Raw genomic sequence first — 23,639 nt, 5'->3', positions numbered from 1 at the left:
ACAGCAGTGATTTTTTTTTTTTTCTGGTGTTGGCTGGAACGTTCAGATATATCTGGGCGCTGAAGGGTCAAGACTGTAGTCAAAGGCAAACTCAGTTTCTGCACTCCAGGACGTATCCCTGACTTTTCTTCCGAAGGAACAGGATTTGTCACCTTCTTGTCTGGATTCTCTGAACAACTACACCTGAAGGAACTGGAGGTTCCTGGTGGAGAGTGGTTTAGGAGCAAAACACCGGGGCTGCTCTTGGCACTTGGTGAAGCAGCATTAGCACTTGCTTTAGAGCTGGAACAACCGGGGTGTGCCCGGAGAGTTGTCTGTGCACACAACATAGGCGTGCAGGGGCAGGTTAGAGGTCGGGAAGTTTTCCTGCCCAGGTTCTGTTAAAGTCCTGGCTTAGTTACTCCCCTCGCAAGTATATTCCAAGTGTTTGAACCTCAGGTGTCTCCCAGAGAGCGATAAACCCCAAGCCATCAAACTGAATGGACCATGTGAGAGTGGCACAGGCTCAACTGTCTTGCTTATTTCCGTATTCTCCTTTTTTATGTTCTGCCAGTGATAGTTGTCTCAAGTAAAGTTTTTTTTGCTTTCTTGCTGACTCCTCCCTGCTGCCGCGGGCAGGCTGGCCCTATTTTAACTCCATACTGGCCTGTCCCACTTCTGCTGGGTACCCAGAGCATTGCAGTTGCGATGCTGCTAGGGAAATCCTAAAGCTTAAGCTTTGAGAAGCATTTCCATGTGACTGTTGGAGGTTTTTGATTCAGATGTGTCATTCTTACCTTGCAGTCGTTCAGGCTCGAAAGGGCAAAGATAGGGAGGGAGAAACCAGCCTGCACATTAATGAGTACCTCAGCCCAGTGCGATGGTTTTCAGCGCTGCTGGAAAGCGTGGGATATCCTGCCATGAGTCTGTCCCCGTATGCAGACACTTCTGCTTCCTCACCGCTGCAGCTGCGCCGGCTGAGGCTGGCAGTGGGAGCACGCCGCTTGACCAGTGCTGCTCCTAGGGATCTCTGTCTGTGACGTCCCGTTGCATGTCGTGAAGACGTGCCCTGAATCGAGCCAGATTAGGAATGTCTGTGAAGTAAAGAAAACAACAGGCAGAAGCAGCCAATTCATAGGGAAATCTGCATCTGTAGGGAATGTGGCTGTGATGCATCTTTTGCATCCAGTCAGATATCTAGGAAAATTTGATGTTTCTTCCGGCTGATCTTTTCAAAGACCTGGCTGGTCACGTTGGTGTTTGAGTCTTTAGAGTGACTGGGTGGCCACTAGCAGATGCAGTGATGGGAACACCACCAGACAGAGCATCTCGTAAGTGTATTTGCATGCAGTTTAATCCCTTATGTATGTGTGAACACTTGCGAAGAGCTACTCGATGAAGACAAGATACCATGAGTTCCTGTGTCAGGAGTACGTATTTGCCTTTGCTATACTCTGAAGGAACTAATTGATTTGGAAGACCTAAGGGAAATACCTGAAACCTATTTAGATATGAACCTAGGTGAGCTGATCAGTATGTGTGCGATACTTGGTATGATGAGTATTTCTTTAGGTACGAACTCTTGGATTTTAACTTTTTTCAGTTTTGGGTGAGGACTATGAGGCATATGCTGATCATCATGGCAAGGCGCAACCTGCAGAATCCTGTCCCAACTTCTGCTGTGGAGATTGCATGCGTCGATACTGTTGCTCTAATGTGCTACTGAAATTTGATGAAGGACAACAATTTAAGTGTAATCTGCTTGATGGAAGGTAGGAGGCAAACCGAATATATACAGCAGGCATTTCTTTGAATCGCCAGATAACAAAGATGTATAGTTGAATGGTTAAAACACACAGTGGTACTTTTCAGCTCTATTTCTGGCTCCGTCAGGGATCTACGTTAATGCATGTAACCTACCTGCAGAATGGGAATAATGCGATGGACAAATTGGCGTATGAACTGATATGTATTTAAGTAAGTCTTAAATTCCATTTTTGAGATTAATTCTCTCATTACAGGACCTCTGGCTCAGGCAATGTGAATTACCTGCAGTTCCGTGCAGACTTTGATGATTACATAGACTCTGGCCCCAGGTAAGTCATGGCTAGTCTTAGCTTTTCAAATGTTAGTTATTTGAAGGCTCTTTATTACATAATCAATACATGCCAGTATAAAATGAAAATAGAAGCACTCACTTGTGTGTTAAGAATGCTGAGCACTCAAGCATTTCAGAGTATTTGAAGAAGTAAAGACATAGGAAGAGGTTAGATGATGCTGTTTAGACCATAATGATCATCATATGTAATATTCCATATTCTCATTATTGAATGGGAGTTTGTCCTCTAAAGCCTTAGCACACTTACTCTCTGCTTTTAAATACTGGCAGATGAAGTCTATAGCGGCTATATTAAAGAAGCTGCTCTTGTATGAAGAATCTCCTTTTTTTAGCATTTTTTGCACTTAGAGCAAGAAATATTGATAAAATCTGTTTCAGTCTGTGAAAATAAAAATATTTTCAGTGCCTGCATTATGTTAATGGTTGTTCACAGAAAACCAGAGTTCTTGCTCTAAGCCATTCCTATTTTTAGTTGTGACCTGGAAAAATATAAAGAAACCACGCCAGTTACTATGAATATGAGCTATGAATGTTTGCTATACCTGCGTATGTTTGAATAATTACAAACCTTTAGGCTCTGCCTTGGGGTTTTTTGCTCAGAGCGCCTCTTCATACCTGAGCCATGCTTCATCTTTTGAATTCATGAGGTCTTAGCAGATTAAAAGTAAATAAAGGCAAAGGTCCACATGAAGTGCCAGCAAAGTCTCTATTTTTAAAAACAAGCTACAGATCTTACAGAGGCCTTTTTTGAGAAAGGCCTGTACTTCAATCTCTTTGCTCTAGACATGTGCTTGAATGTCTTCCAGAGGTTGGAATGCTCTTGAATCTTGACTCAAGACCGAGCAAGCACAACCGCAAAACCTGTAGCCAACAGTATGCTTGATGCAAAGCCTAACTAAATCCCCCAACTGAAGTGGGTTCTGGATCATGCTGTATGCTGCTCACATACTCTGGGACCTAGTCTGGCCGGTGTCAGAAATAATAGGATTTTTTCTCTCAGCTTGAGTGATAGTAAATCTGGAGTTGTCAACATCCTACATCAACTAGATCTGGTTTTCTCCCTTTAGAGCTATCATGACAATAATTTCCACAAAGAACAATTGTGAAAGGCCAATCTGAAAATTGTGTTCCATAGTGGAAGTGTGAACTCATCTTCACTTATATTGTACTTTTCCTCTGTGATTAAACACCATCACTGCCCTCTAAGATCCCTCCCTCTTTAAAAAAATAAAAACAGAAATCCTGTACTCAACCACACTGGAGTAAAAGCATCTTAAACACAGAACTCACTAATGTTGTAGATGTCGCAGAGCAGTAAGGGCAGCTGCCCCCTAAGGGACAGAGGGCCAGGAGCCCTCCAACGTCAGGCTGGGAAGTCCGTGCACCGGTCAGGGTCCTGATAACAGGATCCATGCCAGACACAGCTGGAGACAGGCACACCTACAGCTTAGCTGAGGAAGGGACTGCAGGCCCAGGCCTGAGCTTAAATGGAGCTCCTGGGCCCTGGGCAGAGGGTGTGGGGGGAGACCCCAGGTAAGGCTGGTAAGGGCCATTAAGGCCTGTCAGTGCTCTCAGGGTCCTGGCAGTAGCTGGTTGTTTTGAACACAGGAACAGTCACTGCGAACAGCTCACTCAGTGCTGTAGTCAAGTAAGATTTTAGCCATGATCTAGTATTAATTTTATGGTGCCTTAGTGTTGAGAATGTCTGCCAGTTTTGTTGGTATGTCTGTTCTTGTAGTCCTCAGAGATAAGTATGTCTTCCAGAGTGTTTTTGTTTCTGAGAACAAACTTAGGCTGATGTTATGTGAACTCTAATATATATATAAAAGAGTCAGATAGTTGCTGAGAGCTACTGTGTTTGCTTTTTATTTAGTGCTGCTTGTACGTAGTTGACTACCAGAGAAAGTGGCACATCAGGTTAAATATACCTAAAGCAAAAACAGGGGAACAACTCTTCTGTAACAGAGTATTGCTATTAAAATATTTCAGTTTCATGTTTGATCTGTTCATATAAATTTAAATGTTTATCATCAGTGAATGGCTAGTATGCTTTTCTTTGGTAGTTTGTGAACTATAAACAATAGAAAGTATAGGCAATCCTTAATAAAATGCAGTATTTCTACTACTCATCTCAGTAGAGCTATACTACAGATGACAATACTCTTTTCTTCTGTATGGTTATGTTTCTAATCTAGCAATCCAATTGATTTCCCTTGGGACATGAATAATTTGAAAGTGGTTAAGAAACTGGCAGGTTGTATTTCATCAATCAAAAATACCTGTTCATTACTGTGTCTTCCTGTTTTCTTTCTCACATGCAGATGATTGTAAATTGAACAGTGCATTTTTGTTTATTTGCCTGTGTATTCAATATAAGCAGCCTGACAATATTTATAATCATAGCTGTGGAATGACAATGTCAGTCATTGACAGTGAAGCACGATATCATTCATGTTTTTTTTAATCCTTAAGATGCTCAACTGCTTGAAAAAAGACAAACAGTTTTAAAGAACATTAAGACAAGTAATGATTTAATTGAGTGAATTTAAACGCAGAGTAAATTTGGCCCAATGGTCTTCTACAGGTTTCACATCAGTCCTTCCTGTGGTCAGTTCTGCACAGAATTATTAGAATGGCAATGGTATTGTATATCTTTACTGGTTTCTGTCACCCCGTGTTGCTGTTTTGTCCTTCATCTTGCCATGAGTTGCCAGATGTGAAAATGAAATGTATAACTAATGATCCTTCTACCACCTTGGAGCTGACATTCATAAAGTAAGAGAGAGTAATAAAAAGAAATGAACACAGCACACGTTTCATGGTTCAAGAACGCGTTTGACTCACAAAGGGAGTGAATCTGCCCAAAGATAGGTCGTAATGATATTGCATTGCCTACTGTGAAACTATTACAACATTAATATGAAAATGAAAACAGGTATTTACTCTGAATGCTTGTCTTTTGCTTACTAGTGATTTTTAGATTAAGGGATAATAGGATAATTCTGGTAAGAATATGAACAGAATCCCCAAAACATATAACGTAGAGGCAGATCCTCAGCTAGTCTAAATCAGGCTAACACTGTTGGACTCAGTAAAGTAGGTTTGAAGTACGCAAGTCACCGTAGCCTGTAGCTGTTTGAGTCAGTCCAGAGACTTAATTACTATCAGTATAGAAGGAACGTATTTGGTCAGTATGCAGTGGTTTCTGCAAGTCAAGCGTCCAACTGATCTGTATCTGCAGAATCTTTAACCTGTTCAAAAACTGTTTCTGACTTTACAGGAAAGTATCTTCTGTTGCCTTATCCCTCTGACTGTGTGATATCTGAAAAGGAAGAGAAGATTTTTATGAATTCTAAAACTTGGAGTTAATTAACAACCAGTTAAGTTTATCAGTGGTACAAGATTTTAATTCATTATCGTTCCTGCTTTTTTAATAATAATTTTAAAAATTGTATTTCCTTACTAATTGTCTATGAAGTTTAAGAAGCATGTGCCTGCTGCTTTGCTGTGGCACTGTTGCTCTGGAGCAGCCCAGGGTACACAGCCCAGGTCTCTGTTTACTGCTGACAGTAAATACAGGAATTTTCATGACACTAATAGCTAGAATCAGTTTTCCTTCCAGAATGTCTCTCTCTGGTTGTTTTTTTGTTTGTTGGGGGCAGGCTGTTTTGTTTCTTCAGTTATGCTTTAGGAAGTTACGTGTGTGTCTGAGAAGTCCTGAATGTGCCCAGCCCGACAGGAACTCCTTGTACGTCTTGGCATGGTCAGGGCTTCTGCATCTGTGCTACGTTTGCACTACTCAGTGGGTTCATTGCTTCTAGGCTATGGGAGATGGGTTGGCTGTGCATGTTGCACGTGCATGATAAATCCTACGCGAGCATGACAAATTTTCTTCCAGGGAACATTTTACTAAAATTTATATTCGGGAAAGTTTCTAAGTAGGAGGTGTAGGAGTAAATTGCCTCCATTGTACTATCGTGTAAAAGGATGGATGCAGACTCTGAAAGCAGTGTGGCTGACCTAATGTATGCTGTCACGCTGGATGATTTCTGGCAACTGGCTTGTGAGCTGGCATACAGAGCTAGGTTACGCTGAATAAGCTTTTTGTTCATGTCTTTCTCCTTTATATTTTGTTTAAGAAATTTGAAGTATTTTTCATTGCAAATTATCTCCAAGTTGGTCAGCGTCCCACCCAGAAGTGGAGCATTAGCGATTTCTCTGAATCAGGGGGTATATCTGCGTAGCCATCAAGTAAGCTGGTAGTGTTGATTCCTAACCTACCTTTTGCTTCATCTTCATTGAGGTTTGTAAGCTCTGTAACTGAGAAGCTGGCAGTAGATTTCAGAGAGTGCAAAGGTCGTTTTAACCAAATATCTATTAAAATAGAAACAGGTCTTGGTTGCTCAACAGTATTTGATTGGAAACTGCTCTTTTGGGTCACAGGATATTGATCACTTTTATTTTCCAGGATATGTAAACAACCCCCTATAACCTCTTTCTCTCTGAAAATAATTTGTCTTGTCATATGATGAATTCTGTAACTCAAAAACGAGTTCAATTCAAGTCCGCTACTTGAAATTGGAAAGTTAGGCGCTGGTTATACTTCACTTCCTAATCTTTCACTTTGTAAATACTTTGACATGAAGGATAGGTTTAGTGGCAAGCACTTCCAGAGGCTTTTGTTGTAGGTTTAGGCTTTCAGTTTTAAGCCAGTAGCCAGGATAGAGAGATGCTCAAATCACCTGTGTCTGTATAGCAGCATGGTGCTTATCTAATAGTCAAAAAAAGAATGCAGATGTAGAGGCACAAACATTTTATTCCTCTTGACTATTCAGTATGGAAGTACTGTTCAAACTGCAAACAAAGAAATCTACTCGTGTTAATAAAGCAAGATGTATTGAATGCTATCGCATTAGCCCTTTGCTGAATAAGACACCTTTTGTTTAAAAGATGAGTTTCTAATTTATCACTAAGTGTAGTAGCGATAGGTGCGTGTTTAGAATCCTGTTTGACTCTGCACAAACTATGCTTCTGTCTTGTTGTATTGTACCTATTTTTATTCAGGACTGATTCAGAGATTTATGAGGATGCAGTTGAACTTCAGCAATTCTTTATTAAAGTTCGAGATGAACTGTGTAAAAATGGAGAGATTCTTCTGTCACCAGCTCTCAGCTATACCACCAGGCATCTTCACAGTGATGTAGAGAAGGAAAAGAAGGAAAAGTTGCCCAAAGAAATAGAGGAGGATAAACTCAAAAGAGAGGAGGAGAAGAGAGGTAGCTATTTTTCTTTACATCAGTATGAAATATGTTAATTGAAAAACATGCCTATGCATATGATGCATGCTCTGCTCTTTCTGCAGCTTCACCTACTGAAGGAACCTTAATAGTCCCTCTGATTGCCCAGCCAGGGATCTTGTAATTTAAAGTTATGAGGAATTTATTTTATTCTGATCCTTGTAGGCCAAGCCATATGGCTTTAAGAAAGACATATAGCTAAATGCTAACCTTACGTAAACTGTTTAATCAGAACAGGTACTGGCAGTCTTATTCCAAGGATATGATAAAAGAAAACAATAGTTTTTAATATATCTTTCTTTCTACTAATAATAAACTCAGCAAAGACTGTTCCAGTTGACTTTTTGTCATTTCTTTTTTTGGCAAATACCAGCTTTCTTTATGTTTGCTGATAGTGTTATCTATGATCATGCTTTTAATGCTCATGTTGAGGTAGGCCTTTTGCATCTTCTGAAGAACAACTGGCTTGAACAATTCCTTAGGGCAAGAAGCCTACTGTGAAGGTCTCTTGTGTTTCACATTCCCTGGCTCTTCCTGTGCATGTAATGGCTGTAAAGGGACAACAGCTGTGATGCCCTTTTTCTCTCTTCCTATGAGAAAAACAAACAAACAAACAAACAAACAAAAACCCAAAGAAAGAGAAACATGCCTGAAACAGGCTTCTGAGCTCATTGCTATCAGTGAGTTCTTCTTCTCTCACTGGGGAGCCTCAATAAAACTTACGTGTAAAAGCAGTCCACAGTCTTCAGCAGCACCAGTAACAGGAAGGAGAGACTAGGTGAGGCACAAAACATGCTTTAACCCTTTCTTCACACTGAAATTCAGTGGTAGGGGGGTATCGGGTACCATGTGGCACTTTTGCCTTGACCCTTTAGGAACAGAAAGCATTGCTTTCTTTTTGGTATCTGATTGCATAGCATCTAGAACAGTGGGTTCCTGATCCTCAGCTGCAGCATGATGATCTGCCTGTATGAAAGACTAATTCATCCTAACGTATTAAACACTGACACTATCTCTAGGTAGCCTGCAAACTTTATTAACCTGTAGTAATGTTCCTGCTTGCAGACGTCTTCCTCTTTTGGGCTTTCATGTGCTCTTGGATGCACATTACGCTCAACAATACTAACAAAACTACTGACTGCTTTATAAATAATTATTAGTCATTACTGTTTTAGTGGTAATTCATTAAGCCAGGTCCTTTAACTCAATTTCTGAAGAGCAGAGGTATGATTTAAAAAGTTGCTAGTCTATTTCTAGAGTGCCTCTTTTATTCCTTAGGTGGCTCAAAGGCTTTGGCACATGATCAAATTTTGACAAGTTAGAGTGTCTACTTAAAGGAGGTTGAAATTTTGTGTGCAGTGTCTTTTATTTGTCTTTCACAGAAGACTGACCTGTCCAGCATTTTACAAAGGGTGAGAGCATTCACATCAGCAGTAATGGCTAACGTGTAAATATGGATGTACTAACTTCTATCTTCCCCTTTTTTTCTTCTTGAAATAAGAGGCAGAAAAGAGTGAAGATTCTTCTGGATCAGCTGGCCTGTCAAGTTTGCATCGGACCTACAGCCAGGACTGCAGCTTCAAGAACAGCATGTACCACGTAGGGGACTATGTCTGTGTGGAGCCTGCTGAAGCCAACTTGCAACCTCACATAGTCTGTGTTGAGAGACTGTGGGAAGACTCTGCCGGTAAGAATGTCTTTGCTATAGGAGAACAATGTGGTGAAACTTACCATTGCTATTTAAAACTTCCAAGTTAAGCCTTTTCTGCGTAGAAATTATTTCATTTACAGCAGTGTGTGGGGGCTGGTGAGTATTTTTGCTTGTTTCTGAATTACTTTGTTCCAAAGAATATCACAAATACAGAGTTAAAGTTCTTGAGTCAATACACACCCTTTCCCCCCCCCCCCACCTCCCCCCACACCCCCACAAATTGTAAGCATCCTACAGAATAGGCTCTTCTGGGTGGGCTGGGCTAGCTGTAACTCAAGTGCAGCTGTGTTTATTAGGAGAGACTGAAAGGGCTTCACTTTGGAGAGAAGTCTGAAGCAGGATATAATTAATGTTACAAAAATCATATAGTTGGTGGATAAGGTGAATGCAGAAATACCATTCAGCAGATCTTATGGTACTAGAATTAGAAGGCCCTCACTGACATTAGTAGGTCAAATTAAAACATGACAAAGTGTCTGGGGTTTTAATGTGGTGGGTAGTAAGGCTCTGGAATCGACTTCCCCAGGAGCTTGTGGAGGCAGCTTCAAAACTGGGTGAGAGAAGTCAATGTACTACAGGTTTAAAACAGATAATAAGGTGAATAGCCAGAGAATAATAGCCAGATAAAGAGAATAGCTCTCTAACACCCCTAAACCAAATCAACCACAGACAGTGGCAAAGCTTGCGTGCTTTCCCTTAATAGCCCGTCCTGCTGACTCCATCGGATAGAGCGTATTGGGCTAGATGGATCACTGGTCTGGCGAGTTGGATGTTTCTTAAGTTCTTTGTCTGCTGTGGAGAAAGTAAATAGCACTTTTTAAATTCTGATTCAGTCCACAGATTACAAATTCTTTGATTTAGAAAAATAGCATATATCCCCAATTTCTTTTTAAATGGATAAGTTATAATTTGATATTTTTGTCACAGCATAATGTGGAAGGAATAGTTCTTAAAAAGCTTGAAACCCTTCATCCAAGGGTCTTGAAACATCTGGCTCTTCGAATAATCAGGCGATTATTGTGTAGACTTTGAAGCCACTTCGAGGCCTGAAAGTCAGGATTTTAAATAAGTTGCCGACTGTATTTCCCATAGCCATCTGGCTCAACAGAACTAACATCTCCTTTGTTTTGCTGAGTCAGATTTTCTTAGGAAAAAAACAGCTTGCAAGTTTTTGAAGTAACTAAATTTTCCTCATCTGAAGCAGTTAAGGAACGTTGCCTTGTTTTAAATGGGTTAGATTTACTCCCAGTATGAATTGCTATATGGCCGTTTAATTATGAAGACAATCTATGGTTGGTTTTGTTTGCTCATGCAATAGAAAACATACCTTTTTACATCTTCTCTTCCCTCCCTCCCTCCCTCTCTCCCTCTTTCTTTTCCTATGTTAAAGGAGAGAAATGGTTGTATGGCTGTTGGTTTTATCGACCAAATGAAACATTTCATCTTGCAACACGAAAGTTCTTGGAGAAAGAAGTTTTTACAAGTGACTATTACAATAAAGTTCCTGCTGGCAAAATTTTAGGCAAATGCGTGGTCATGTTTGTTAAGGTGAGAGACTCTTTGGACTAATTTGTTAAATAAGATGTTTTCCATTATTTTCTTGAAGAGGTGTGGGTGTTCTGATATGCAGGCATATTCGAACAGTACTTTATAAAACAGAACTTACTTCGTACTGTGTTCTTCATTTGCTTTGTGGTACATGTAGCTCATCCACGGTGGAGCAGAAGTGGTATAAAGTGATGGTGCTTTCCAGTGCTGGTTGGTTTGTAGAATCATATACATATTACATAGTTTACTGACTTTTGAGAGGATATAGTAGAGAAACCGCAGGTAATTTCTGAAAGGTTCCCTTAAAAGGGAGTAGATAGGTTTTGGGCAGAGGGAGACTTGCATGTCTTGGCGGTTCAGTAACAGGATGAAGTCTTTCATCTTTGTCTCAAGTTTGATTCCACATAGTTCCCTATGCTGAACATTTTTGGCCTGTTTGAGCCATGTCAATATTTCAGCCAGTTCTTCAAAGGCAGTGTGTTTAAGGAAAGAAGTGTTACTGCTGGTGAGGACATGGACGGGTATTACTGTCAGATATCAACAGGCATGGAGCTTACAGTGTTTTTCACAACTCGGTGGTTGCGGTCTCTTTCCCGGTCAAAGCTCAGAAACCTTGTAAAGGCAGTTTGGGTCTTCAAGTCTGCTTGTACTTGTTAACGTACTTTCTTGGTAGATGAATGAAACCTGACTTCTTCTCACCTGGCAACCTGGTGCCTGTACTGAATTTAGCATGCACTTTCTTCTTCTCCAAGGGTGGGGTTTCTTGTTGTTTGTTTCTAATTTTTAATGTAACTCGGAGTCAAACTGTGAGAGAGAAACTCAGTGGGAAGGTTTTATTAAAAGTGTTTCTGATAAATACATAGGAAAAAACAGGGAGCATGAGAGGGAGTTAACAGTGTATCTGTGGTGTGTGTGTGTTCCTGAAAGACTTCATCTAAAAGTATTTTCTTCAATCCACAGGAATATTTTAAATTATGTCCTGAAAACTTTAGAGATGAAGATGTCTATGTCTGTGAGTCACGTTATTCTGCGAAGACAAAATCTTTTAAAAAGATTAAACTGTGGACTATGCCCGTTAGCTCTGTAAGATTTGTCCCACGAGATGTGCCTCTGCCTGTGGTCCGTGTTGCTTCTGACGTTGAGTAAATCTTTTCCATTTTATTCACATCATGATAAAACGAGGGAATTCCTTCTTGTGAGATCTTGTCTTGATGCACAGTAAGGGGATATCCTGTGTTTTGATGAGCTTTCTGAAATCTGGGACTGGAAGGTCAAATGAGGCACGGTGTGAGCTTTGACTAAAAAGCAATGAATTCAGTAGAGCCAATGGTATGAATTGGCACACCGTATGTAGAATGTTGCTGGTGTTGTATAGGAGAGTTGAGTCATGAAATTTTTATGAACGTTAATTTTGGCCAAATACTTAATTCCTGCCTCCTAAGCATATTACTGTGCTTTAAAACAAATCATCAACATAGGCTGGCAGGGCTTAGCCAGTTGACAACAGTGAAGCAACAGAACAAAAAAGGGCCTGTGAATTACTGTTCTGGCAAAATTACAGCTTTGGTTGTTAAATAGCAAAGTTAGCAACATACGTAGCGGTGGCGTAAAGATTAAAAAAAGAGAAGTGTTTTTTTTTACTTGCCCTGGCATGTTTTTATTTATGTGATTGGTTTTCACTCTTTTGCAAGTTTCTAAATGCATGCTCTTCTGTAGGACAAAGGAGATGTTCCAGTAGAAATGTCCAGTGGAGAACCTGGTTGCCATTACTTTGAACAGCTCTGTTACAATGATATGTGGCTTAAGGTTGGGGATTGTGTCTTCCTAAAATCACATGGGTTAGTGCGAGCTCGAGTAGGAAGGTGGGTGCAACTTCTTTATTTGCAGTTTGCGTCTATAAAAGTAACTTGGACCAAAGATTGGCTTGTTGCAGAAAGTAGAAAAGAGGATGATGGGAAAAGATCTTCTGCATGAAACAAAATGTTAGAAGCTTTTAACAGACTGAGGTAGAAGCATGGCAAGCTAAAAAGATGGTGCAGCCGTAGAGTTGGAATAGAGATGACTTCCAGACTGTCGTTCTGTACTCAAAGGTTTTTCCCGGCAGTCGTCTTGAACAACACGGTGTGTTCAGCTGTCTCCTGTATGAGGGATGGCCATTCACTTCCGTCACTGGTTTGTTTTTCTTTCTAGAATTGAGAAGACGTGGGTGCGAGATGGAGCTGCATATTTTTTTGGTCCAATCTTTATACATCCTGAAGAAACTGAACATGAACCAACTAAAATGTTCTACAAGAAGGAAGTGTTTTTGAGTAACTTGGAGGAGACCTGTCCTATGACTTGCATTTTGGGTAATTATTAACAACCTTAAATCCAACGGATTCTCTCTTTCTTTTCTTAAATGTCTTAAAAATCTGAAGTGATTTATAGTTACATGTAGGTTTGATTCCAAGTAATTTTTTTCATCTTGAGAGGAGGAGGAGACCGTTTCCACAGTGTTGCCTGTCTCTGGGACCTCTGGTGAGAATTTTCATCAACAGCAGGCTTTCTTACAAAACAGAATTACGTTTATGTTACCAAAGCTGAATGTTGCCTACAACCAGCGGACAGAAAAGTCGTTAGTGTCATTATTCCAATATATTTTACCTGGAAAGTCCTGAAAATCTGCTTGAAAAGAAAGTCAAAATGGGCTTTATTGAGTAAGAGGGATGACTATGTGTACCTCGTTTTGTAGCTAAGATTCTGTGCTAAATACAGTTAACTGAGTAGTTTTCTTGTTCTTAAAAAACCACAAAAGCTGCATTGGGTTGGTGTAGGTTTCTCATGTTATTTAATGTACGGATGTCAGTTGGTTTATTTTCTGTAGCCAAATAGCGGGATTTTTCTAGACTTGCAAGAATTTGAGTGTCCACGCTTTTTATAAAATGTCAGCAAGTGTGGCCTCCTTCTTACTCAGCTCTTTCATTTTTGCAGGAAAATGTGCTGTTCTGTCATCCAAGGACTTCCTCTCCTGCAGACCAACAGAAGTCTCTGAAAATGATGTTTTTCTTTGTGAGAGCCGCTACAGTGAAAGCGACAAACAAATGAAGAAATTTAAAGGGCTCAAGAGGTTTTCACTCTCCGCAAAAGTTGTAGATGATGAAATATACTGTTTTAGGTAAAACTGTTATGGGAATGAGGCGATCACATGAGTACTCTTCTGTGAAGAAATCATGGTTGTAGGAGAAGGTGAAACGTGAATAATTTGACTAATCGCAATCTTTCAGGGTTTGGGGTTATTTTGGTTTTGTTCTGCTTTTTTAACATCTTGGGAAGGAGTCCAGATAACGTCAGCCTTTACATCCATGTTTCACTGTCTTTGTACCAGTGGATATTTTCTTTTCTCCAGGCTTCAGTAGAGGTCATTACATTACCAGATGTGTAAATCCCCTGGGATGGAGTTAAAATGCCTGTCATGCTGAGGTCCTCATTATGGGTAACAAATAGCTTTCCAGCTGGTGAACATTGATATAAATAAAAACATTGATTTCTAACTTAAGTAACACTGCATCTTCCACAGAGTTTAAATTTTAACTGCTTTCTCTTGCAGAAATGAAGAATTTTCTGCCTTGAAATCCCCTTCTATCCTAACTCACACAATATACACACAAAAAAAAAAAAAAAAGAAAAAAAAGAAACCAGCGAGGTCTGACTCTGGCCATGGACACTGAGTGATCTCTGCTCAGTGTCCTAAAAGGAAGCACAGACAATTGCCAAGTCACTATTGTTTCCATGTTGTTCAAGTTGATAGAAAGAAAGTTGGTTTTGTTACCTTGTTTTTCTTAAATTTACAAAATACCTGACAATCAGCAAATTACCAAAAGCAGTTTAGCTTGCTTCTGTTGTAATTACAGTAGTATTTAGGCGTTGCCGTTATTTAAGAATGCTAGTTTAAATCAAACCTGAACAAAAGGAGGCGGACCTGCTAATCTGCATTGTTCTTGAATTCCTTTTGTAATATCTGATTTACGTGTTTATTTGTGCACTCACCTCAAAATACGATATGTGTTATGTATGTATACTCTAAAAGGTGAGTATATTCTCATCTGCTTTTTCTCTTCCTACTCCACCTTTTAGAAAACCTATAGTTCCTCAGAAGGAGCCATCTCCCCTACTAGAGAAGAAGATCCAGCAACTAGAAGCAAAATTTGCTGAGTTAGAAGGAGGTGATGAAGACATAGAAGAGATGGGAGAAGAGGAAGGAGACATCGCTGAAACACCTTCTATCCCTCAGCTTCAGACCCCATTGGCTAGCGAACTGGATATAATGCCTTACACTCCACCTCAGGTAAAGATCTTCCCTAAGAAACCTTTAAAATTTTTTATTCCTCATTCTTTTTTCAGCCCAAACAAACAAACAAACAAAAAACCAGCAGAAACATTTTATCACATACACAGAAGAGATTTCTATTTCAGTTTAGTAGTCTTTGGAATAATTTTACAGAAGAGTTTAGCATATCCAATATGATATTCATGATTGTAATATTTAAGTCCATTTGAATACTCTTAAAGGAACCAGGACATTGAGGAAATCTTCTGGGGTTGTAACATACAACATTTTTGTATTTCTCATTAGTAGGATTTTTGTGACACTTATTAAGAAATATCAGGTCCTTATGTTAAATATATGTAAAGTTTTATTCTAATACTCAATTAACATAACATCCATTTCTAAGCCTTGAAAAAGACCAGCAATTTGGGTGTTATATTTTTGATACATTTTTAGAAAATGCTGTATGTCCTTCCTGAAGGACAAAGAGATGACTTTTTTTTCTGCATGGACACTGAAAATCACTGGTTGGTTTTGCGTTATCATTCATGCTTGGAAATCAGAACTTGTAGAAAGTTAGAATAAAAATAATCAGAACTTTTTATGCGTCTTGCTGGACATCCCAGAAGTTTGAGAATTAGTCTGCTGGTGAATGGACAAGAGGTAAATGACAAATCATCGTGTGGTTATGTGCCACTTGAATGTGGCACGAGTCATTGCTGCTGCCAAACTGGGCATTTTTGTCTACCTTCCCTCTCTTGCTGTGTCTGTGACAAACCCTGGCGTTCCCATAACTGAGGGGTAAAGCAGGGTGGGGAGTTGCTTTATCAGAAAACTAACCTAACCAAAAAGTTTGTTTGCAGTTGGATTAAATCCTTTATCTGTTTCCATCACGTTCTCACAATACAATTGTCAGCATAGAAATAAACTTTCTTCTTCATCCCATCCTGGTCTTGCTCTATTTATATCCTCATTGAAAATTACCTTTTTAAACAGAACTCTTAGACAAAAGGCATGCATTTTCTTCACGTTCTCTTAAATGTGTGGAATTTTATTTAACAGTTATGTAAAAACAAAAATCTGTACTTTCTTTTTTCTGATAACAAGAGAAGTACTTACACCAATCACAAGGAGTCAAGACAAGTGAACATCTGGTATTGTGGGGTTTGACAAATAGGTGGATGCCAGTCTTTCTGCTGCAGTTTGCTGTGAAGCAAGAAGTAGAACCTGAAGTAAAGGAAGATGTAGAACTCTACTTTTTCATTAGCATTATGGCTGACAAAAGGCATAGAAAAGTGATCTGGTGTTGAGTCTCAGGCTTATTTCTTCTCTTACAGCTTCTAAAACTGCAAATGCAATTATCTGACTCCGAAAAGATTCTATTAAAAATTGTTGCATTAGAGATGTAAAATTATGGAATATAGAAGAACTGAATTCAGAATTCTGATAATTTTTCCAAGCCCTGTTTTCCCTTCCAGACTGATGAGTGGGTCTTTATTTGGATTACTGTTATCAAAACTTTGTTGCAAGCACTGCAAAGGCAAACCAACTGGACAGATGTGTAGCTATCTAAATGCAGATATATGAGAGGCCAAATGTATCTCTGGATTTTTCCCTTTTCTGAATTGGGAACTCTCCATCTGCTAATGCGGGCTTGCCTCAGAAGCCAAGATGGGTTGTACATGGTCTGTGTTTCATCTCAAGACCTGTGTGGGGGTTTCTTCGCTTCCTCCATCATAAAGACAAACCTTGAAGACTTCCTCCCAAAAAGACGCATGTTCCCTTTAGGTTTGCAATGAAAACATTAAAGGTGGGCTGCCATTTGAAAATGAATACCACAAAGTTTAGGAATCACCTACAAGTATGCCTGAGTTTATCCACTACCTGGCTTAAATTAATGAGCAGGACGTTTTAAGCATCTTGGTATAGCTGAAGCTTTGTATTTAGCTGAGAGAAGAGTGTTGGATTGGCGGGCTCAGAGTGGTGAGTGAAAGGAGTAACATGGCTGGAATTTCAGGATAGGAAGAAAAATTGGCATGCATTTTTCTCTTCTTTTCTTTTTTGTCTTTGAACTATTTGAAAACAATTGCAGTCTTCCAGATGGGAGACATTTGTAATGGTCAAGATACAAGGAGGGGCTTTGGAGGATTTTGGAATGATACCCACGTTGTGGGCCTTACGGATTAAAGAACAGGGGAACATTTGGTCTCCCGTGACAAGTATATGTGGAAAGAGTCTGAGAAGTAAGGGTTCCAGCTGTGGTATCCCAGCTGTTGTGAGAATAGGTTACAGGGTTTTTGATGGCTGGAGATGTCAAGGAGCTTGCAACGGGAACAGCCAGGGTAGGAAGCACTGGGTTGGTAGAACTGAGCAAGGGAGCAGATCTTTAACAGAACATAATATTTGTTATTTGTCAACATACAGCTGGTGAGATGAATGTGCTGTGCAGGTGACAGTGATCAGCAAAACCGGGCTTTGGGTCTTTTCAGGGAGGAATGGGTACTTAGGTAATGGCAGATGAACACTAGAAAGGGAGGGAAGTCTGGCAGGCAAAATATAGAGCACTTGGGGATGAGGAGAGAGGAGGATGGAGTCAAGAAGATAGGAGCTGCAAAGGTGCCGGAGGAAGTGTGGAAGCAACTTCCTAAAATGTGCAATGGCAAATAAAGAGTTTTACTCGTGTCTGCAATGTTTCTGAACAGCCTCGTGAACGAAATCTGTGACACAGGACAAATCTTTTTTTGTTCTCTTTATGGCCTCCCAAATCAATCACTTATTTGCTAGCCAGCCCAATCTTAGTCCTCTCGTTGAGTTTGGAATAATATCAGCCAACAGAAATATTCTTTGTTCTGTTTACTCCGATTTTTTTGAAGTCTCAGTTACGAGGTTGGCCTTATGTCTGGAAGGGTTAAAAAGGATCAGATCATTGTTTTTTTTCTTCTGTGTGCTTTCCTTAAGTGTGTGTGCTGTTGTCATTTGTCAGGAGGAGATGCCCCTCTCTTTAGGGGCCATAAGTTTGCATGGTCCTTGTACAAATGTATACAAGAGAAATGTGGGAACACTTTTAAATCCTATTTCTTACAACTTTGGATTGTGTATGTTGAGAAGTTTCTCTTTTGTATACTTGTGGTCATAACTGCTTTTTCTCACAGTCCACTCCCAAGTCGGTTAAGGGCAGCACCAAGAAGGAGGGATCAAAAAGGAAGATCAGCATGAGTGGTTACACCTTATTTAGCAGCGAGATGAGAGCTGTAATTAAAGCTCAGCACCCAGACTACTCCTTTGGAGAGCTCAGCAGACTTGTAGGAACTGAGTGGAGAAACCTGGAAGCAACCAAGAAAGCGGAATATGAAGGTAAATAAAAACTAAAATTACAAACTCTCTTCTGCTTTTTTCTTTCTAAATATGTTCATTACTTTTATTCAGATGGCAGGTTTAATAAAAGAAGATATTTATATTTGTGTTCTGGATGTACCTTAAAGAGAAGTTCATATGAAGAGATGACTGAAGAGGAGCAAAGACTGTATTTAAGTTATGTAGTTCACTGTGTCAGTATGATGCCTGATTATTTAAAAGTCTTTGCCACAAATAACTATCAACAAAGGCAAAGAAGATGGGGAAAAACAGAAGTAAAGGAGCATGGAGGAAAATTGCTGGAAGTCAATTGGAAAAATTGCCTGTGAAAGTTTCCTTAAAGGAGGACTGGGGGGAGGCAAGAAAGGGGATTTTGGCAGGAAGCAAGAAGCTCCTCGGAGCTGAGAGGCAGGTAGGAAAGCATACAGTGGAGCAGGAAAAGGTTCTTTGATTAACTGGACTCAGATTCTTAAGAAGTTTTAGTGGAATAAAATCAAGGATACATCCTCTGTTACAGTACTGGGAATATGACCTGTTGTTCAGTCTCAGTATTATTTAAGAGTTGTAACTAATTTTGTTGAGAGATCTCATATCCTCAGGAAGCCTAGAAATATATCCTAGGCAGGAGATACTTTAGAAAGACCTTTCTTTCTTTCTTTCTTTCTTTCTTTCTTTCTTTCTTTCTTTCTTTCTTTCTTTCTTTTTCCTTCTTTCCTTCTTTCCTTCTTTCCTTCTTTCCTTCTTTCCTTCTTTCCTACTGATCATTGTGCATGATTTTTCATCAAAATCAAAAGACAGTTGATCTTTGAAAGCAGTCCCTATCCAAACCAAATACATTGGCTTAACATCTAGACTTACTGCTATAGTTAATAATGTGTCAACACTTCCAGTATGAAGCCCCCCCCCCTTCTTTTTTAGGCAACTATTGCACTTTTATTGGAAGAAAATACTACTTTGGATAGGAAAGTTTCAACACTCTCTAGAAAGCTATTGCCTGCTTAAGTCAGCCTTAGCTGAGTAGGACTAGGAGTAGGCTAGCGCGTCATCACTTCGTAGCTTAGAGCAGCTTGATGTCTTGCATTGGAAGACATGGCTGTAGCATAACAGTAGCAACAGTGTCTGTCCACTGTGTTTATGATTGCCTAAGTGCTTCCTTTTGAGTTTTAGACTGCAGTTTCTCAGGCTTGGTGTCTGCCGAGAGCCAGACTTGCTTTTATTTGCTTTTGAGCGATTGGGGTGGGGTTACAAAGCGTCCAAACTGTGTTTGCTTACCACGTGTGAGGGAGAGAGACTCCCTTCCTTGCACTGCGACAACTCAAAATTTATGTGCTCTCTGGCGTAGACGCTGCAGCAGAGAGCAGGAAACTGGCAGGGTTTGACATCTCAATGAAAAAATGCCTTTCCGTGTTTTGGTGAAATGTAGTTTGCGTTTTAGATGCATTTTGACCTATTGAAAATTGCACTTGGTATATATGGAGGATAATAGTTGATTTTTAGCAATAGCCAAAGAACAGGCTGCATTGGAAAGGCCTGCATGATTAACTCCTCAAAATAGAATAAGATAATGCACAGAGACTGAGGCAACAGCCTGTTTTAAGGAAAAGCTATGGTCAAAGCAGCAGGTTTCCTTCTGTCTTTTGAGATGTGTTGGAAATGTCATTTGAGTGATCTCAAGCGCTGTCCTAAATAAATTATTTGGGATGAGATTCACTGAGGTGAATGCTCAAGACTGAGCTTCTTGACACCCTGCACTGTTCCCTTTTGGCAGTGTTATACGTTTCATCTGTTAGTTTTGTGCCAGGCAAGACATGGGGAGAGACTCGGAAAAACTCAGGTTTTGTCCTATGCTAGGTCCTTCTTCAAGGCTCAGCCCTCCAAAGTCTGATAAAACTGAATGCTTAAGAGTAATTCCTCATTCATCAGAGAGTCTCCAGAATTTTTGCTTTTGTATAACTTTTTTCTTTTTTTTTTTTTTTTGGACTGGCCTGAAGTAGATATAGTCAGAACAGCTATTTCATCGTTTTCCTAAACACTTGCTCTGTTCTGAAGAGGATTATTTCATTTTTCTACTTCAGGATCTACCATATCTTGTGTATTTTGTGCTAAGTCATTTATGAGTTGCCTGTAGTAAATTTAGGAATTTCTATGCGTCGTCATCTCTTCTTGAAATGACAGAAATGAAAAGAAGGAAGGAAATGCCTTTAAAAATGGAACGGGTCTTTCGGTGTATGGCTATAGTTCCAGAAGCTGCACAAACAGCTCCTACAGGAGACAAATGTATGATACGCGTTTGAAGTCATATGCTAGGGAAAACTGGTAACATTGGCAGGATGCATAATTTAATCTCCTTGATGAACAGCTTGGCCTTGTTTGACAGAGGACCTCGATTGCTATTTTAGTGGCAGTTTGCATCTTTCACCAACCGCAAGAAAACTTCTAGCCCTGCATTCACTGTTACTAAAATTTGCTGGAGAGGTACGCTGCATTCATTTATTCTTTGTTGTTCCTCATTGCTTTCGGTAGGATATAATGTTCAGAGTAAACAAATCAGTAACTCGCATGCCCCAAAAGTACCCTGAGGGGGCACTGGGTATAGCTTCTTTTTTTGGTTGCTTGGTTTTGCTTTTTGTTTCTTTCTTCTTCCCATGACCCCTTGCCCTTCCCTTGATATCAAATTCTCTGGTCAGATGCCCCTGCAAGTAGATCTTTTATTGTTGTGGTCACAGTGAGAAACTCGATTGAGATAATGACCAGATTCATCATACCAAGGACACACCTGACCTCCACTGAGCAGCACGATGTGAGTTAGACATCTTCAGCAACAAGGGAAAAAATAGCTCGAGAGGGACCAGAAGGGGGAAAAATGAGAGAGAGAAAGAGAGAGGCAGAGAAAGTATTTTGGGGGGTTCATCAAACTGCTGCCTGTTATGTTCCACACACTAAGGACCTATCCCCACTAGGGAAACTTTGCAAATGCTGCCCAGCTTTGCCACCGCTTTTCAGCTGCATCAGTAGTAAAAATGTTGGTAGCCCAAGAATAAACGGGCCACCGACTGGCACGGAGACCTGCTGTTTGCACCTTGCTTTAGGGCCCGTCTAGTAGACATGGTGCTGGAAATCCCAGCAGCAGCTGGCGGCGCGTCTGCCTGCGAGCTGCAGCCTTTGCTCTGCCTGGTTTAGCTGAGCCAGTGGTGTCGAAAGAAGGAACCTTTTGCCATGTTTTCCTAATGTGGACTGAGCCTAGTGCTGGACTGCTGCTTCATGTCGGTAGCACTGGTGTTATTATCAAATTTGTCTTTTGACTTTTTAAATTTAAAAAAAAAGAAAAAAAACTTTGTGGAATATTTTTCATGAAAGGTTTTTGACAAGTCTTAGCTGCAGCCACGTGCAATCAAATTATATGCTGTATGAGAAGATTGATCTGTTCTACTTGATATTTGACTAAACTATGCCAGTGTTTTACTAGTCCTTTTGAAATGAACAGACAATATTTTGGAATTCTGGGTTACAAAGCAGAACTGAAAATCTAAAATACTTTTACAGAGCGGGCAGCTAAAGTTGCTGAGCAGCAGGAGAGCGAGCGAGCAGCACAGCAACAGCAGCAGAATTCCTGCCCCCGGGCAGGCACTCCTGTCGGGGCTCTTATGGGGGTGGTGCCGCCACCAACACCAAGGGGAATGCTCAGTCAGCAGTTGACACCCGTTGCAGGTAAAACGTAGGAGCTACGACCATTTTTTCCTCATCCGCTCTATCAGCCCCCTTCATAACTCTGAACACTCTCTTGGGGCACGTTGTTCTTACTGAAGAAAAAGCTCAGCCTCTCCAGTCTTTCTTCCTAATCGATATACGTAACCGCAGCAGTAGCCTGATATTCCCACGTTACTTGATCCAGTAGCCTGGTGAAAACGCCGTGAGAAAGGCTTCACCTTGTGCAGTAGTCCCGTTCTGTTTGTATGCAGTTGTGTTTATTCGCTCTACCCTGCAGAGTTCATGTTTAGCCCTGCTACGGCGGGAAGGGAGAGCGCTGTATGTTCTTCCAGTGCATGCATCATCAGTGCCAGTGGTAAAGCAGGAGACTTTTTTTTTAATTTTTTTTATTTATTGTCAGGGATATGAAAAATAAGCAGAATCCAAACCGAGTTTTAAATCCCAGCATGAGTTTACAGAATTGCCGATTAGCTACTGATAAGCAGAGCAGACCAGGAGCTAGTATCGTTATGAAGAAAGATACGAAATCCCAACATTGCCATTTTTATCAAGTGATTTTCAGGATAGAACTGAGCTATGAGAGCTTTTCCACAAGGTCCTTGTTACTAGGCGTTGTGCTTGTTACCAGCCATAATCCAACTTAGTTCATAGGGAGTGTGCCCAGAAGAAGTATTTCCAGGATCAGATCTGCAGGGTAGGCAGTGCACTGGAGAGTCTTTTGTAGGAGTCAGCCTTATATCTGCGAGAAAATGTACTAGATATGACATAATCAAGTTGTTTTTCTTCCCCCATTTCTGATTTTATAACAGGTTATCTAGATTATGTTAGTTCAGTAAGGAATAGCGCCGAGTCTGTAAAAACAAGAATATTGGGGGGTGTTTGGTTTGGGAGGCCTTGGTTTTTGTTTTTTCCCCGTAAGGCATTCCAGTTAGTCCATTTATTCTTTTGTCGTTTTGCTTTCCCATCTCACAGGCTGTGGCCATACTTTGGGCTGGCGGCCTGAAGTGTTTCCCATCATGATCTCTAAATGCCTTTTCAGGAAAGAGACTGCAGGGATGTTTAGACTGAAGGCACAGTGCTTACTTGGTTTGTGGTCTGCAGGTCACAGAAGCATTTGTTTACACTGAATTGCGTTTTTAAAAGAAAAAAATTGTTGTTGTTTGAAAACCTAGCAGATTTGGCTTGCATTGTGATAATTTTCTTCCGAACTGTTTGCAGTTGTTGTATTGTGTGTGTGTGTGTGTGTGTGCATATATATATACATACGTGTGTGTACATATATTTATATAAAAATAATATTTCTCCACTACTACTTTTTTGAGAGTCATGTACTTCAATCAACCTAGCAATGTCATCCTCTTTTCTTTTTTCTTTCTTTTTTCTTTTTTTTTTTTTAAGGAGATCACTTTTCCAATTTTTTTGCAGGTAGCAGTTGATAGGCAATAATTGCTATTATTAATCCTTTCTTAAAACTTTTCCAAGAATGTGGATTCTGCGCTTTGTATGTGCTAACTTCCTTCTTGTGGCAGCCTTCTCAAAAGCAAGCTTGTATTTAAGATCATCAGCTTATAATTCAAGCAGTCAGAAATTCAGGGCTCTTTACTTTGTCATTGTAAA

At 40.2% G+C, this 23,639-nt stretch overlaps 1 protein-coding gene across 5 annotated transcripts in view; it reads left to right on the top strand.

Annotated features, from left to right (window-relative positions):
- Window positions 1-23,639, top strand: part of LOC135329652 (protein polybromo-1-like) — a 39,607-nt gene that overhangs the window by 1,620 nt on the left and 14,348 nt on the right. For 3 of the 5 annotated variants that reach the window (XM_064518739.1, XM_064518735.1, XM_064518738.1), the window contains 11 exons: window positions 1,583-1,751; window positions 2,001-2,075; window positions 7,163-7,374; window positions 8,897-9,082; window positions 10,497-10,654; window positions 11,615-11,791; window positions 12,371-12,516; window positions 12,845-13,002; window positions 13,625-13,808; window positions 14,768-14,978; window positions 18,113-18,314. In XM_064518739.1, the coding sequence (XP_064374809.1) occupies window positions 1,583-1,751; window positions 2,001-2,075; window positions 7,163-7,374; window positions 8,897-9,082; window positions 10,497-10,654; window positions 11,615-11,791; window positions 12,371-12,516; window positions 12,845-13,002; window positions 13,625-13,808; window positions 14,768-14,978; window positions 18,113-18,314 (1,878 nt within the window). Of the gene's footprint in view, window positions 1-329; window positions 1,311-1,582; window positions 1,752-2,000; window positions 2,076-7,162; window positions 7,375-8,896; window positions 9,083-10,496; window positions 10,655-11,614; window positions 11,792-12,370; window positions 12,517-12,844; window positions 13,003-13,624; window positions 13,809-14,767; window positions 14,979-18,112; window positions 18,315-23,639 lie in introns of those variants that run through there. The other 2 variants (XM_064518737.1, XM_064518736.1) reach the window with 2 other exon arrangements.

Source organism: Dromaius novaehollandiae, chromosome 12 (assembly GCF_036370855.1).
Source record: "Dromaius novaehollandiae isolate bDroNov1 chromosome 12, bDroNov1.hap1, whole genome shotgun sequence".
Classification (NCBI taxonomy): Eukaryota; Metazoa; Chordata; class Aves; order Casuariiformes; family Dromaiidae; genus Dromaius; species Dromaius novaehollandiae.
The sequence above is the reverse complement of the archived record's forward strand: the minus strand, read 5'-3'. Positions and strand labels throughout refer to the sequence as shown.